Source organism: Mustela nigripes, chromosome X (genome assembly GCF_022355385.1).
Source record: "Mustela nigripes isolate SB6536 chromosome X, MUSNIG.SB6536, whole genome shotgun sequence".
NCBI lineage: Eukaryota > Metazoa > Chordata > Mammalia > Carnivora > Mustelidae > Mustela > Mustela nigripes.
The window spans coordinates 43,077-61,544 of NC_081575.1; the positions used below are offsets into that span (position 1 = coordinate 43,077).

At 38.9% G+C, this 18,468-nt stretch overlaps 1 protein-coding gene across 1 annotated transcript in view; it reads right to left on the reverse strand.

The window, feature by feature from the left end:
- VAMP7 (vesicle associated membrane protein 7) overlaps positions 1–13,691 on the reverse strand; it is a 45,938-nt gene extending 32,247 nt beyond the window's left edge. Inside the window, exons 1-2 of the mRNA XM_059385047.1 lie at positions 13,541–13,691; positions 3,258–3,412 (exon numbers count right to left, since the gene is read on the reverse strand). Of these exons, the coding sequence (XP_059241030.1) occupies positions 3,258–3,403 (146 nt within the window). The 5' untranslated portion in view covers positions 3,404–3,412; positions 13,541–13,691. The remainder of the gene's footprint in view (positions 1–3,257; positions 3,413–13,540) is intronic.
- Between the last annotated feature and the right edge of the window lie 4,777 nt (positions 13,692–18,468).

Consider the following 18,468-nt stretch of genomic DNA (forward strand, 5'->3'; position numbering starts at 1 on the left):
TTGGGGGAGCCTGGTGGTGGGTATTAAGGAGGGCATGGATTGCATGGAGCACTGGATGTGGTGCATAAACAATGAATCTTGGAACACTGAAATAAAAAATTTAATTTAATTTAATTTAATTTAAAAAACTTTACCTAGACTGCACAGAGTAACTGCTGAAGAAAAGGGATGTGATCAGAATTACCCTTTTAGAAGGATTAAATAATAATGAAGACAGCATCTCATTTGGGACCTGTAAAATGAGCAAAAGCTTACCAGGGGGCTGGGAGGGGAGAGACAGTCCAAAAGCATGAAAGAAATACACAACAAAGCTTGAAATAATAGAGCTAGGTCAGAGAATGGCAAGGACTCCTATACAGGTAAGTGTAGAAAGGTCAGGAATGGACAGAATTATGAAGGTAGAGTTTGGGCTTTACTCTAAAAGCAATGGGTTTTAAGCAAGAAAGTTTAATCATAGGAATGTGAAATACAGATTTAAGGAGGGAGCAACTAGAAGCTGAAAAGCAAGTTAGGAGGAGGCTATTAAAAATGAAAACCAATGAAGGCCTAAACTGAACACTATGACAAGTGGGGACAGAGGAAAGGGAATGGAAAATTTCTTGCAGGACAATGGCAAGGATTTGGAGAGGAAATCAAATATGATTCTTCAGTGTTAGGGTTAGCCAACTGAATGGCTGGCGATGTTGTTAAAGAAGAAAGAAGCATCAAGGGGAAGACTGGATTTCAAGAGGGAAATGGCTATCTTACAGTAAAATGGACATTTTCTTTCAGTGTACAATAATAAGAGATATTTTTAATCAAGATGATGAAATATGGTTATAGGAAAGAAACCAAGACAGAAGGTTAAAATAAATAAAAGGAAAAACTGGGTGATGGCACCTCACTCCGGAGGATACTGGGCAGGACAGGATCAGGGTTAGGGTTAGGGTAGCCTTCTTGTACTAGAATCGCACCTTTACTGGATTACATACTCTTGCTTCCCTCGTAGCTAGATAGGACTATGTGACTAATTTCTGGCTGATAAAATGTGAATGGAAGGTATATTCCCACTTCCCAGTCTTGCCTCTGAAAGGACTGAATGTGCTTTCCCTGGGCATTTTCCTGGGAACTGACAAGGAACACAGTGACCTAAGCCTAATAAGTTTTTGAAAACGCCTTAAGCCATACTCACAAGAAGCTGGAATTATTTGACCCCAACGACATGTGGACCTCTAAACTATACCAGCAGGCAGCAGACCACCGAACCTGCATAGTTCCAAAAGATGACACCCTAACACCCATTTTGGATGTGGCCAGATGATAATGGACAAGGAAGAGCCTCCTGGAGAACAAAGCCAGGATTCAGGGAGAAAAAACAAGGGAGTTCCTCCAATGAACCAGAACCACTAACCACTCCAAGATCAGAATAGGGAGTCTTTGAAATTGCTGTGAAGTAGTTACTGGAACACTGCTAGGAAGCAGTGACTTCTATGTGTTTCTCATTCTTCCCTTTTCTAAATGTGAGTTTGTAACTTAAGATGCTGGTGATGTTTTTCTACTTCTACCACTGTCTGTTGGGTTGGGCAGGGGGAGCAGGAAGAACATATGACTTCTCTTCATGGTAAGTCACAGGAGCCACTCCTGGGCCTTATGGAGAAGACTGTGTGTCACCCAGACTCTCTGAACTAGACAGTGACCAGATAAGGTTTTAGAGCCATCTCCTACAGAGAGGATATGTGCTCTTTGTTTGAGAAGAGTACACCCAGATATTTGAAAGGCCCAAAAGAGTAGAATGGAAGATTCCAAGTTGTCTCCTAATATCCTGTAACTTCTTGTAGAGTAACAGAATTTTAGATAAATATACAGCTGCACACCTATGACAAATTCTAGCCTCCCTTCCAGCTAGGTTAGCTACATAACTATGTAGAGAAAAATAAAATGTAAGCTAAAACTTCTGAACAATAAAATGTTACCCTACTTCTGGCTTTGCCTTTAAAAATACCGGGCATGTAGGGGCACCTGGGTGGCTCAGTGGGTTAAGCCTCTGCTTTCGGCTCAGGTCACGATCCCAGGGTCCTGGGATTGAGCCCCACATTGGGCTCTCTGCTCAGCGCGGAGCCTGCTTCCTCCTCCTCCTCTCTCTCTCTCTCTCTCTCTCTCTGCCTGATTGTGATCTCTGTCTGTCAAATAAATAAATAAAATCTTAAAAAAAAATACCGGGCATGCAATGTTAACAAGAACTAAAGGAGCTGCCTTGGCCAGAGCTAATTGAAGACACTAACTGAAAATGACAGAGCCACCCCAGAAGCCTGGAAGTACTCCTCTCTCAGCTATCTCATTTAAGTAACACTGTATTTTGGGTATCTCTCTTATGGTAGTTTAGACTAGCCTAGATCCTAAATTATACAAGGAGCTAGCTTTGGAAAGTAATAAGAACCTCCTTCTGAGATAGGAACTAAGGAAATTAGGATAGGTTAAATAACGAAAATTTTTTAAGTATTGATGAGGAATGTTGAGGCACTTTTTATCTGATTGCTAAGATTTCCCACCTATGCCCTCCCCAATCCATTCTCCAACCAGCCACCAGAGTGATCTTTCTAAAGCAAAATCTGACCATGTCACAACCCAGCTGGAAACCTTCAGTGCCTGCCCACAAAGGAAAGTCAATCTCTTAACATGGCTTATGAGACCCTATATGATTGCTCTTTTACCTGTCTCTTCAGCTTTATTTTCACCATGCTGGGTACCAGTCACAGAATGCCACCTGCAGTTCCCTAACTCCATACTTCTCCACCAGTTGCTCCTTCTAGCACTACCTTCCACCATCTACTACAATTATCTATGCACTCGACTGTCTCCTCCATTAAACTATATAACCTCTATGAGGGCAAATATTGTGTAATTTCTTGTTGTATCCCCAGCACCAAGCACAGTACCCAGAAACAGTCAAGTGCTCAATGAATATTTACTGAAAGAATGAACATAGGAATATTACATCTTTTATCTGTATCATGTTGCACATATCCTAAAGCTCTATAACAAAGTTATTTTTTACAAGTAACATTACCATACCTCTCTTTAAAATATTAATATCACTTTGATGATGAAAATAATTTAAATTCAACTTTATAATGAGTAGAACAGACCATTGTCTAAGCTGGTAAAGGTTACTGTTTATTCAAATTATCTACCAAGAACCTTGTTTTCTAGTTTTCTATCATTCTGATTATAACACAGTTTACTTCTTTCACCCTCTACCCATGCAGAGCAGAACTCACTTGCCATGTGAGTACGTTAGTTTGTTATTTTCAGAAGGTATCTTAGCCAGAATCTGCTCTGTCACCTCCAGGAAGTTTCCTCCACACCAAGCATGTTTGGCAAGGATAGTCGTTCCCCTGGCGACGACTGCAAAAAGAATGGCCATGGCTTCAATCTATCAAAAGGAAAAAAGACACACAACACTTAGAATATTTCTTTGACAAGATCTTTCAAAAGAAAATCATCATTTACCAACATCTACCTGAAAACGGTATTTTTTCAATATTAACTTTTTTTTTTTTTTTTAAAGACTCCATTCATTTCTTTGACAGAGAGAAATCACAAGTAGATGGAGAGGCAGGCAGAGAGAGAGAGAGAGGGAAGCAGGCTCTCCGCTGAGCAGGGAGCCCAACGTGGGACTCGATCCCAGGACCCTGAGATCATGACCTGAGCCGAAGGCAGCGGCTTAACCCACTGAGCCACCCAGGCGCCCCAATATTCACTTATTTTTTAATTGAAGTATATTTCACACACAATGTTACATTACTTTCCGGTATACAACACAGTCATCTGACAAGTCTACAATTTATGCTATGCTTACCACAGGTGTAGCTACCATCTGTCACCATGCGGAACTATTACAACACGTTGACTATATTCCCTATGGTGTACCTTTTATTCCCATGACTTACTCATTCCATAAATGTATGCCTATCTCTCTCATTCCCCTTCACCCCTTTTTGCCCATCCCCCTTCCCTCTGTCAACCATCAGTTTGTTCTCTGTATTTACAGGTCTGATTCTGCTTTTCAGGTATTTTAAGCATTTGTTTAGATTCCACATGTAAGTGAAATCATCCAGTATTTGCTTCTTATTTCATTTATCACAATACCTTCTAAGTCCATCCATGTTGTTGCAAATGGCAAGAGCTCATTTTTTCTTATGACTAATAATATTCCATTGTATGTGTATATCTCCATATATATATATATATATGGATAAAGAAGATGGATATGTATATATGGATAAAGATATGGTGCATGTATATATGGTGTATATCTTCTTTATCTATTCATCTACTAATAGACACTTGGGTTGCCTCTGTATCTTAGTTACTGTAAATAATGCTGCAATAAGCATAGAGGTATATATTCTTTCAAGTAAGTTTTTCATTTCTTTTGGTAAATACCCAGTAGTAGAATCACTGAATCATAAGGTATTTCTATCTTTAATATTTTGAAGAAGCTCCATATTGCTTTCCACAGTGGTTGCACCAATTTACATTCCCACCACCAGTGCACAAGTGTTCCCTTTTTTGCACATCCTTGCCAATACCTCTTTCTTGTCTTTTTGATACTAGCCATCCTGACAAGTGTGAAGCAGTATCTCACTGTAGTTTTCATTCGCATTTCCCTGATGGTTAATGATGGTGAGCCTCTTTTGATGTCTGTTGGCCATCTGTATGCTCTCTTTGGAAAACTGTCTATTTGGGTCCTGTGTCCACTTTTTTAATTGGATTATTATGTGCAGGGTTTTGGTGTTGAGTTGTATAAGTTCTTTATATATTTTAGATACTAATCACTTATGAACATATCGTTTGCCAAATATCTTTTCACATTCAGTAAGTTGCCTTTTAGTTTTGTTGGTGGTTTTCTTTGCTGTGCAAAAGCTTTTAATTTTGATGTATTCACAATAGTTTATTTTTGCTTTTGTTTCCCTTGCCTTAGGAGACATATCTAGAAAAATGGTGTTAAGGCCCATGTCAAGGAAATTACAGCCTATTTTTCTTCCAGTTTTATGGTTTTGTTATTCACCTTTAGGTATTTAACCCATTTTGAGTTTGTGTGTGGTGTAAGACAGTGGTCCAGTTTTCCCAGCATCATTTGTTGAAGAGACTATCTATTCCCTGTTGTATATTCTAGCCTTTTTTGTTGAAGATTGATGGACTATACAATCATGGGTTTACTTCTGGGCTCTCTATTCTGTTCCATTGATCTATGTGTCTGTTTTTATGCCAGCACCATACTGTTTCGATTACTGAAGGTTTCTAATATATCTTAAAATCTGAGATTGTGAAACCTTCAGCTTTGTTCTTATTTCTCATGACTGCTTTGGCTATTTAGGTTCTTTTATGGTTCCATGTAAAATTTTAGGATTAATTGTTCTAGTTCTGTGAAAAATACTATTGGTATTTTGATAGGTATTATACTGAATCTGAATATTGCTTTGGGTAGTGTGGACATTTCAAAAATATTAATTCTTCCAATCCATGAGCACAGAATATCTTTACCTGGAGACACTACTGCCCAAGATGCTATAATATTAATGCAAAACACTTAATAATAGGCTTAATTAAAAGGTCACAGTCTTGTACAAGTTTACAACCCTAAACCATACTGATATATAGAGAGACACACAAAATATGTACACGTGTGTATATATAAAATGTAACATATATGTTATACACACATTGATAGATAAGGTGCATTAACAAATTATACAGCACAACTGGATATCACCATTTGAAAAGCAATTACCATAAACAGTAAAGGGACATAAAGAGGGGATTCTTCCTTTTTTTTATTGAAGTATAATTAACATGCAGTGTGATATTAGTTGCAGGTGTACAATACAATGATTCAACAATTTCATACATTACTCACTGCTCATCACCATAAGTGGACTCATAATCCCCTTTATCTATTGCGCCCATCCCCCCACCTCCCCTCTGGCAACCACCAGTTTGTTCCCTGTATTTAAAAATCTGATTTTTGTCTCTTTTTCTTTGTTTTGTTTCTTAATTCCACATATGCAATAATCCCACCCTGAAAATTTATCTTAATGGTTCAACAGAAGTTTGACTCTAGATTCAGAAAGATACATATTAACAGTATTAATAGCCCATATTTATTTTTTTAATTTTTTTTATTTTCAGCATAACAGTATTCATTGTTTTTGCATCACAACCAGTGCTCCATGCAATCCGTGCCCTCTCCAATACCCACCACCTGGTTCCCCCAACCTCCCACCCCCCGCCCCTTCAAAACCCTCAGATTGTTTTTCAGAGTCCATAGTCTCTTATGGTTCACCTCCCCTTCCAATTTCCCTCAACTCCCTTCTCCTCTCTAACTCCCCTTGCCCATATTTATTAAGTGCCTGTGTATTAGGCACCATTTTAAGCACTTTACAACTATTAACTCGCTCAATGCTTACATCAATTAAATTACACACTATTATGATACTTCTACTAAAATGTGCAAACTGCAGTACAGATAACTTACACAGTTTGCCTAAAATTACAGAACTAGTAAATAATAAAAATTGGGACTCAAACCCAGGCGGAATGGTTCTAGAACCCATAATCTTATCCATCAGTATATACTGCCTCTATTATAAAGCCATTATCCATAATAGAAACAAACTGAAAAGAACCCAAACCTTCCACAAGAGGAATGGTTCTTTAAATTATGTTAAGATCCTTCATAAACAAAACATTTCTAAAACAACACAGGAAGAGTTTAAGGTTATTTTTCTCATGTTAATGTATTTGTACTATTTTTCCACCCAACAGCCCCATTTCTTTTATATAATGGTATAAATTTATAAAAAGAGATGTCCAAGTACCTTCCTATTCTTCTACTAACTCTTCAACTCAATGTTATTTCTTAACATGTTCAGTTCCATCCAACAGGCCAGTGGTTCTTAAACTATAGGTGAACGAGTTCTCGTGGGTGGAGGAGTGACAGTCACTGTTAAAAATTCAAACTCTTGGCATCATCACCTAAAATTCTGAATCAGTAGACTTGAGGTAAGACCCTGGAATAACATATTTAAGACAAGCCTATTTAGATGCAGGTGACTCACTTAACCATATTTTGTGAAACACAGCTACCGACCACAAAGTGCCTGAAGTCAGGGAATCCAGAGATTCCTTCTTGGAATCCCAGCACTGAAACACCGCACATGAAGCAGAAGTACTCATCTGTGTCTTGAGTTGAACACCTCTCAGGATTTCTTCACTCTCTAAAGGAGGGTGTTTCTCAGAATTGTGTCCTTAGCCATATTCTTTCTGGATTTCTCTTTACACATATGTAGTAAGTTACAATTTCCAAATCATTTTCTCATACATTAACTCGCTCGATCTTTTTTAAAAGCCTCACTGACCCTATAACATGCTCCAGATACTGCTCCATTTCTTAAAATCATAGTCTATACACTATCTCTGCTTCTCTACTTCTTTTTAACTCTTTAACTTACTTGGTTTTGACCTCAACGGTCCACAAAACCATGATTGCTAAGATCATCAACAGCCTCTATGCTGCAAAATTCAGTGGACACTTCTCTATTCTCACTTACCTGACCTCTTAAGAATAGTCAACACCGCTGACTAACCCTCCTTCTTCAAACACTCCCACATGTCTGGCTGCTCCTTGTTTTCTTGCTGAGCCCTCTTCCTCTAGCTGACTTCCAAATGATGACTTTCCATGGGTCTTGGTTCTATGCTCTCTCATCCCAAGAAGAGCTCATCTACACCTGTCATTTTAAACATGATCTATTTGCTGAAGACATTTTGCATATAGAAAAAAAAAAAACAGGGCACAATCAAAGTTAAGGGAAAACTAAAGACAAAACTGAAGGCACAACAAATAACTGAGGGAAAGACAGATGAACAGAACAGGGACCCACAGAGAAGACTGAGAAGGACCAACTGAGAAAGTGAGAGGAAAGCCACAAGATTGTGGTGGCCTGGAAGCCAAAAGGAAAGCAAGTGTCAAGAAGGAACACATGTCAGCTCCTATCTGTGTTTACTGATGCACAGTAGGAAGACTATAAAGAGCCACTGAAATTTTATAAAGAAGGAAGTCATTGGTTAGTCCAAGAGATATGCAGTAGAGTGGAACAATAACACAAAGAGAAACAGAGATGAGAAATTATATGGTCCCTGATACAGATGAAAGTGTAGCAGCTTCAGTACCTTAATAGCTTCAAGAAGAAAACTGAATTTGGCAACAATACAAAAAAGAAAATCTAGTGTCTTAGTGGACTGTAAGTTCATTATGAACTAACATCAGGTAGTTGCTTAAAATGCTTAAATCCTAAATCACATTTTAAAATAGGGTGCTTTGATCTTTTTAAGTACTATTACCATTATACCCTGTGTGCTGGTTAGAACATATGTGGAATATTGAGTTCAACTCTCAGTACAGCATTTCAAGACTGGATGGAAGGGCAACCTTATGGGTAAGGGACCTGGACATTCTATCGTTTGAAGAATAGCTAGATAAACTAGAAATATTTAAAAAAGAAGACTTAGAGGGAATATGACAATAGCCTTCAAGTTTACATGAAGTACAGTCACCCAGAACAGGGAGTGCACTGTTTGGAATATAATTAGGAACAATGGATGTATTTACAGGGAAGCAGTGTTTTGTTCAAGAAAATCAGCGCCCAATTAAAACATACCTGTTAAATATCAGGTACATAGCAACAGAAACTTTCTTTTCAGATGCCAGTAATAGGAATTTCTTACTCTCTTCTAGACTGTTAAAAACGTCACCTATTATCAAGCCTCATGTGCCCCCACTGTAACTCTCATGCAATAGAATCTGTAATATCCTTTAAGTTTTAAAATTCCAGTTAACAGTGTAAAATTAGTTTCAGATGTATAATTCAGTGATTCAGCACATCCATACAACAGCTGGTGCTCACAAGGGTACTCCTTAATCCCCATCACCTGAATCTGTAATGTCCTTTTGTTTTAATTAACACATACCATATTTGTTTCAGGGGTGCAGGTCTGTGATTCATCAGTCTTACATAGTTCACAGCACTCACCATAGCACATGCCCTCCCCAATGTCCATAACCCAGCCACCCTATCCCTCCCCTGCCCCAACAACCTCAGTTTGTTTCATGAGATTAAGAGTCTCTTATGGTTTGTCTCCCTCTCTAGTTTCATCCTACTTCTTTTTTTACTCTCTTCCTCCACGTATCAGCAAGATCATATGATAATTGTTTTTCTCATTTCGCTTGAAAACTGGAATTGAAAGAACTGTGAAAGAATACTACATTTAAAGTGAAAACCTGCCTCTGCTAATTACTAGCAGTATGTGAAAGTGTAATAAACCATAAAATGCTATATAAATATAATATGCAAGAAAAAAAGAGTGAAAAAGATAGGCCAGAGAAGAAAGAGAAGGGAAAAAAAATGATATATAAAGGAAAGTCGTGTCTCAACACTGTTCCTCCATTCTCTTACTGAAGCTTTGCTTGGTCCCAGAGCCGTTATCCCAGCTTTACTTCCTTCCTGCTAAGAATCCTGTATGAGTTTCCTGTGGCTGCCTTGACAAAGTATCAAAAGCCACAAAGGTTTAAAAGAACAGAAATTTATTGTCTCCTACTTCTGGAGGCCAGAAGCCCAAAATCAAGATGTCGGCAGGGCCAGGCTCCCTCAGAAATCTATAGTGGACAATCCTTTCTTATCTCTCTCTAGCTTTGGGTAGTCTGCTGACAATCCTTGGCATTCCCTGGCTTTCAGCTGCAGCACTTCACAATCTCTGCCTCCACAGTCATATGGTATTCTTCATGCGTGTCCACGTTTTCATATAGAAATCTCTGGGTCTTTTCTTTTATTAGGACACCCACTCCACTATGACCGTCATTTTAACTTACATCTTAATTACACCTGCAAAGACCCTTATTTCCAAATAAAGTCACATTCACAGGTACCATCTGTCAAGATTCAACGTATCTTTTTTGAGGACACAAAACATCTGAGAACCTCACTGTTCCTCCCAAATCATTCTTCCTCTTCCCTCTCCATATATTCATACCACTCTTTCCTTACTCTCATTAGAAACCTGTCCATAGAGAGAAGGGCCACCTCCAACAACTTGGAGTTAGAAAGGCCTGTTTCTACTTCTACAAGAAGATTCTAAGGACACCTTTGTTTCAGTTGCCAGGATTAAAAAAAAAAAAAAAAGATATGTCATGGGGGAATCCAACTGAGAATTCTAGATGTAGTTTTTTTAAAATGTGAAGATTTTCAAGTCCATCAAATTGAAGATTAAGATGTTACCAATTGGCATAATAACTGAAATGCCCTGAACAGCATTACTTATAAAGAAAAAGGCATAAAGCCAAAAAAATTTTTAAAAAGGAATTTTTGAAATATATCCATTTGTAAGTAAGGGATTACCTGTGTTAAAAACAAATTGCTTGGGGCACCTGGGTGGCACAGTTGGTTAAGCAACCAACTCATGGTTTTGGCTCAGGTCATAGTGTGCCAGGCTCCACACTCAGCACACAGTCTGTTTAAGACACTCTCTTTCTCTATCCTTCACACACACACACACACACACGTGCGCGCGCACGCCCGCACACGCATACACTCTCTCTCTCTTTCTCAAATAAATAAATCTTAAAAAGATTGCTCCCCATTCCCCATGTCCCTCTCTAGAAAAAAATACATAAAAATAAAAATAAAGAACAAGTTACATATAGCACAGCAACAATGAAAACACTGCTCCTCAGTGGAGGCATCTTCAAATAGACAATGAAGATGGTTTTAGGGAACTGAGTAAAGAAAAAGGCCAAATCAGTTTTTCTACATTCAAGTCTATGTGTTCTTAGGATATTTTAAATTCTATATTCTTATTTTGATAACATTAAAAAATGTCTGTTAATATTCCAGATATACATGTATACCCTATAAATGATGACACACAATCCCATGCTGCATTTGCATTATAAAGGCCAAAGAGCTAAGAAATTCTCTAAAATGACAGTGCCGAATTTTTAATGTCTTAGAACCATATCTGGCTGCTCTTAGGCTGGCACATCCTAAAATCATAATCACAATCATGACTCAAGCACTCTTGTATTCCTGTTGTGTTTTTTAATCAAAGACAAAATTTATCTTTTACCGTAACAAAATTTATCTTTTACCGTAACTGAAAGATCTCTGCATAATAGAAACCTTTTATTTGAAGAATTAAGATTTGACATTTAGAAAGTGACAGAGGGACAAAATACTAATTATCTCAGGCTAAGGAGAAAATAATATTTAAAGATGTGTCTGTATTACATGGAAACCAAATGACACTAAAACGTGTTATATGAATAAAGGTTGTGTAACTGTCCAAACAGAAAAAAAGGGGAAGAATTAACTTCTCACATAGCACATGGTTAACAGTCAATACAAAATCAAAAAAATGCATTCTGTATCATTATTTATATTATTGCAAAGGAATGTATTGTGTTAATCCTTGCAACAGTTCATTAGCAGAATGTTTCAAAGGAAACATTAGATTGCTTCCACCCTCACATACTATGAAATTGGCCCATTAAGTTAAATGGGAAGGGGGCATGGAAAGTGCTCGGGAAAGAGATGGGAACACATTTTATGGAAGAGGTATGGAACAAAAGAAGGCACAGAAGTGAGAACAAACCAGGGAAGGTAAACCGGCCTGATGAGATGGAATGGTCCACGTTTGGTGAATGAGAAGTTTTAGGAATAAGTACAATGACCTTTTATAAAGAAGGCCTGTGTAAATGAAACGATTAATGTATTGGATCAAATTGTTTTTCTAATTCAGTTCAACACATATTTTTTGAGGATTTAGTATATGACAGCCAAAGGAGTAGACACCGGAGATATGAAGCCCAGTAAGAGAGGAAGCCATAGTACAATGGGAAAGACAGACATAAATAACTGCAATAAAGTGTTACTAGTGAATAATCTAAAAATGTACAAATTTATTCAGACTTCTTAGAGGTTTGTGATTATTTCACTGGGTGAAGAAAAAATGCAGGTGTCAGCCTATGTATTAGGAATTTCCTCCACATACTGTTATAATTACTCCTCTGGAAGAGAGGGCCAAGTTTGTTTTATCCTCACCAGCTCACAGTGCCCAGCACAGTGCATAGCATATAATTTTCCCTCAAATATTTGTTAAATAAATGAATGAATACTCAGCATTTTTTGGTTTAAACAACAGTAACTTTATATTCAGTAAGACCTGGTAAGAAGGATATTTTGATTACTAAATTACCTCCTTAATTAAGATAAAACAGTTCAACTGCTTTAATCTATTCCAATCCCCAACTTTCTGTCAGGGTTTTAGGAGGAAATAATCCAATGACAGATAAACCACCAATTCTGATGTAATAACCTTGGAGGAGACAGAAGAATGAAGAACAAATACTGATATGGCAGAGGAAAAGAAGAGGTGTTTATGAAAAGCCTGAAGTCTGGTTACAGATCTGCTGTATTCTTGCTGGTGTTACAAATATTCTTTTATGGTGCTCTTCTGAGATCAAATTCAATCTCTCTGACTTTCTGGGGATAGGAGCCTACCCTGTCAAGTCAACCACCTGTTCTATTTTGCATTAACTATCACTACCACATCACATCATCCGGATTATTCCTGTTCGCCCACACACACATACAAACATGTAAACTACTTAAGAGTAGAGATCTACGACTTGTTTCTAGCTATATCCCTTGACCTTAGAAGAGTCTCTAGGACATACTAGCTGTTCAATAAATACTTATTAAACATGTGAGTGAGTCTGCTCTCAGCCACAGCTATTCCAAGGCCTAACAGGTCTCTCGGATTAAGGGTGGAACAATGGAGGTACAGGTAGTTGAGCGCAATTAATAAGAGAAAGAAAAAGACTTGACAACTGATCATTTGCGGGTGGATATGAGAGAGGGAGATGTAAGACATTTACGAAAGAGTCTAGTACATGGTCTGAGTTTGTTAAATATTGGCCAATTATTACAATGACATACAGGTCTGAAGCTGTGGAAATAGGTTTGGGTAGAGATAATGAGTCCTTATCCAAACCGAAGAGGAATGAAACAATGGTGGTGAAGGGCACGCGGAGGTGTACAAACACACGAAGGAGCTCAGAAATAGGTGAACCCAAAAGTGACGTCATCAAAACAAGGGCGTAGAGATTAGTTTTTAGAAGACTCAGATCTAAAGACTGAATCTCAAGATTCAAAGGCTAAAGAAAGGTCTCGCAGAATGCGAACTGAGGGAAAGTTAACATTTCTCCCTCCTGCAACAACTTAAGTGACGCATTCTAACACTCCTTAATTCGAGACGTTTTCAGCGGCACAAAACGCAGCTCGCCAAAACTGAACCTGCCCGACAATTCGAACCGTCGACACCAGAGAAGCCCAAGTCACCCTTGCACTGCCTCCTCACTCCACCCCACCACCTTCTCGTCCACACCTCTGCCCTCCCTCCGCCGCCGTCTCCCCGCCTTCTGCCGAGCGCGCCCTGTACCATTTACCTGTCCGGGCACCCCCTAAGAGCGCGTAGGCTCAAAATCGAGCGGCGTAAGCCAGGGGCGGACCACCGACTGCCCGCTCCCGGAGGAGGTTGGGACCGGACGCCACCGGCTTCCGCGTAAAGCGCCCCGCCCGCGCGCGGCCTCCTGGGAATGTGAGCGTTCCTCCAATGAAAATGGATTGTAGGGCGGGACCTGCTGCATTCCCAGCCCCGGCACTTCCCAGTAGCCGCACTGCATTCTGGGAGTGGTAGTTCCAACTGGCGTATCGCCCTGTCTGTCTCACAGTCAATAACTTGTGCTAAACATCATCAGGGGGTTCCTCCGGCAAAAGGAAGGATGCAGGGCCACAAAGAGTTCACCAGCGTTGAGTCGGTGGGATAGATGAAGAGCGTAGCTTGCCCCGACATCTCTGTGCTTATTCTAAGCAGGTAACGTCTCCTGTTATTGCACAAAGTAGAATTCGTGTCTCAGGAGCTCCCTACTTTCGCCACGAAATTTCCTAACCTCCTTAGATCCCTCAATAATCCTTTCTCCCATTCTTTTGCAATAATAATAAAAATAATAACCGTTCCTCCTTCGCCTCCTCTCGTTTGATCTAAGCCTCCTCGCCCCTTCCCCTTTACATTCCTGTTCTCTCTTGCCAGCTAAGTCTAGCTCCACTGATGAACCCTTCCTTCTCATGACTCCTCAAATGGCTCCCTGCTTACTTGCTCTTTATTATCAGCATTTAAAGAATGGCAGAATTTCTCTCATCTAAAACATTCCGAAGTCACCTTTCTCAACTCCACACCCCTCAAAACCTGTCACCGCACAAACTTAACCTATGGTCTTTTTCCCATCTCTCTTTTCCAGTCAAAATTCTCAACTGTGTTGCTAAAACAATAGACCCTTCTCAACAATTACCATACTTCATACTTGCAGGATTTTACATTGATTATTTTCCTCTTTAAATCCTCTTAGTATGGGATGCTTTAACAAAATATCACAAACTGGATGGCTTAAACAACAGAAATTTATTTTTTACAGTTCTGGAGGCCGGGAAGTTTCAGACAAGAATACTGGTATGGTTAAGTTTTGGCGGGAACCTGCTTGCTGACTTACAGACTGTTGTCTTTTTGCTATATCTTTACATGAAGGCGAGACATCAGCTCTCACACATCTCTTACAAGGGCAGCAATCTCATTCATGAGGGCTCCATCCTCCTGGCCTAATTAACTCAGAAAGACACCACCTCCAGCTACCATCTCATTGAGGAGCTAGACTCCAACATATAAATTGGGTGGAGGCACAAACATTCACTTCATAGCACTTTCTATTCTTTTATCTCTAAGATGATTCACATTCCTCATTCCCCTCCCACTTTTATGGCACCTCCTCATTTTCTTTTGAAATGCTCATGACCCATAGTGCTCTGCTCTATGCTCACACGTTTCTTGGGTAATCTCCCCATCCCCACTGATTTGGTTATCATCTGTATGCTGAGGATTCCCACATATAGGAAGCCCAGAAAAGACTCCTGTAACCCAGACTGAAATATTTAATGACAGCTGGGCATCTCTTTCAAGCACTTAAAACGTAATGTAGTCCTCAGATGACCTAGTACATTTCCACTCTACCCTCTCCTGTAACCTGTTTTTCCTTCTCCTCTACTCCCACCTCAGTGAACAGCACAACCGTGCAAAATCAGTTGCTCACACTAGAAAGTTGGCCATCATTTTGAGTAATTTCACTCCCTCAAAGTTCACATCCAAACAATCAGCAAGACATATTAATTCTATCTCCTAAATGCCTCACTTGTAAAGCTTCAGTTTTCTCATCTTTAAAATTAGTATAATAACAGCACCTGTCTTCAAGGGTTGTTGCAATGATTAATGAACACTAGTGTCAGGTACAGAGTAAGCACTTGATGTCAATAAGTATTTATCAAACAAGCACTGTGTTTGTCATTGGTTCTCCCTCATTTGGTCTTACAAAATGATAACTAATATTTACTTTTATTTAGTTTATATTCAGGGAGAAAGAAAAGGAAAAATGATAAATGGTGAGATAGTTTGTGCAAATTACCTCTACTCCATTCCTCTGTATTTTTCCAAGCATGTAAAAAAAAAAAAAAGTACTGGTCATGAGGCACTATACACATGGTTCTAATAATATGTGCAGGATATACCATACCTTAGTTATTGTTATCAGCTCCGGGTGGGCTAGAGACAAATTGAAGTACATTAAGAGAATCATAACTGAAATGATCAGGGGACTAGAAATCAGAAGGATTGTCTCTGTACCGATAGTGTCTCCTTCACAATCTCCCCACCCGCCCCTTCTTGTCACTTAAGATTATTCTATCTAAAACAAAATCTGATCACTTTGAAATCCTACTTAAAACCTTCATTGGAGGGGCGCCTGGGTGGCTCAGTGGGTTAAGCCTCTGCCTTCGGCTCAGGTTATGATCTCAGGGTCCCAGGATCAAGCCCTGCATCGGACTTTCTGCTCGGCAGGGAGCCTGCTTCCTCCTCTCTCTCTCTCTCTGCCTGCCTTTCCGCCTACTTGTGATCTCTTTCTGTCAAATAAATAAATAAAGTCTTTCTTTAAAAAAAAAAAAAAAACCTTCATTGGATCCCCATTATATAGAGGATAAGGTCTAAGATTCTTAACAGAGAATTCAAGGCCCTCCATTATCTGGCCCCTCTCTACCTCTCCTGCTTCATATTCTGTCTCTCTCACCAAAACATTCTGTGTTCAAGCCTGCTTCTCTATAGTGGCATTCACACATTCATGTATCCTTCCATTCCTTCCACTATATGTACTAAGTGCCTACTGTACTAAGTGCCTACTGTGAGCCAGGCCTATGATATATCCTGGAGATATAACAGTGAGAAAGACAGACAATGTCCTTGCCTACATGGAGCTAACACTTCAGTACCATGCTCTTTCATGTCTCAGTGCCTTTGTACATGCTGCCTCTCCTATCTAAATCTTATTTATTTTTCAATACCTATCTCAAATATCACTTCTTCATTTTTCATTAAAGTATATACTTCTTCTTTTTTCACCTTTATCCGCCCCCTGCAAAGGTTTACTTTTCATATTAGTATTAATTTTATTTAGTACCTATTCTTTGTGAGAGGGAATAGTGTCCTAGAAAGAGAATGAGGTTTGGAACCAGACAGTCCTGAGTTAAGAACTATGTGAACCCTAAATGTTGCCTCAATTTAGAGATTTTAGGGCTCTATCTAAAGTAATATAGCTTATCTAAAGTAATATATCTGTGCTCCAAAATTTGTATTTCTAGCACAAGCCTTTACATTGGGAAATCAGGGAAGGTCTCTCTCAGGAGGTAACATTTAAGCTGAAACCTGAAAGTCAAGAAGGAATCAGCCACAAGAAGGTAAGAGAGAATAGAATTAAAGCCAGAGTGACTGGAAGGTAGAAGAAGTGAAGAGTGCGAGGAGGAGAGATCACACCAGGTTTCTTTCTGGTCTTTAAATATTGTGAGCTCCTTCCCATTTTATGATCTTTGTACTAGCTCTCTGTGCTTGGAGTTCTATTATGTCTTATTTTATGGCCAGAGGGTGTTGCAAGACTGTGGAAGCTGGAAGGAATTTGGATTTTATTCTTTTATAACAGAAAATCATTAGAGAGGTTAGAGCAGAGCAGCGATATGATCTTATATGTTTTTTTTTAAATTAGCCTTATTTAGCATGCCAATACACCATTTATCCTGGTAATAAATTAATATCTACAGTTTTAAAAATATATTGGGTAGTTTCCAAGAAAAATGCTTCTGGATATATACACTAATGTGCATACAGAACTATTTAAATAGGTGGCTTTGTAATTTTATAGTTTTCAAATTCAGATTCTGTTACTATTTCATCAAGTTATTGAAGAATGGAATCACTTCTTTATGATTGATGATTTTAGGTAGTTTGAGTGTATGGAGTAAAGGTTTCAACTTCTATTTCAGTTCCTGTAGCTACGAAGCCTGGAATTGCAGAACTAATGGTTTAGATAACCTAATCCAGTTTCCTAATTTTGTACATGAGATCTTCTGGTCTTGGCAAAGGTTACAAAGCTAAGAAACAATGGAGTCTGGATTACAAACAAGCTCTCATGTACTAATAGAGGCTCTAGAAATGTCTGTTGGGCTAGTGCTAACCCTATCTGGGAGACCCTGGTTTTACATTCCGCTTAATAGGATTGAACCCCGATGTGTTATTTTGTGGTTCACAGACAAATCCAGTGACTGTTGCTTTGACATCAAAATCATGTACATTGTTGCATTCCATCACTGATCCCCAGGGCTGTTTATGCTTCTTTTCTCCTGGATATTTGGTCTTGGGCAAATTTCCTTTTTGTTTTGTGTTCAAAATGGTCCTACGTCAAGAGTGCCTGTTCTCCTTTGAAATTCCAATCAGCAGAGGGAGCTAACACATTATCAATAGCTACAAAATCATTGGCATTTGAGTATGGGAGAGTTAATTTTTTTTCTTTGTGGATCATTCCAGTCAGAGTCATCACTTTTATCCTGCTCTGTTTCTCTGAGCCATCACTGGTTCCAACACCAGGTTAGGGTTAGTTAGTGCTGAGGTGTCTTTCCCACACAGCAATGAAGTTTCTCACCATTTATTTACATCTGCATTAGAACAAACACGTTCAGCATCCAGCTTTTGATGAATTATTGTTTCTCAGTCTAATGGCTACACATAGCCATGGTAATAAGAGGGGGAAAAAACCCTATAGACTGTTTTAATTTAAACCTCCTGTATCTATGTGCAGCTATCAGTAATAGAATGTTTTCTGGTAAGACATTTTTCTCTCTAATTGCAAGAGCCATTTCCCAAACAACCTGCCAGATGCCAGTGGATTTTTGTTAACTTTATATACACACAGGAAATTTATATATACAAAGGGGGTTTTCAAAGTTCCAT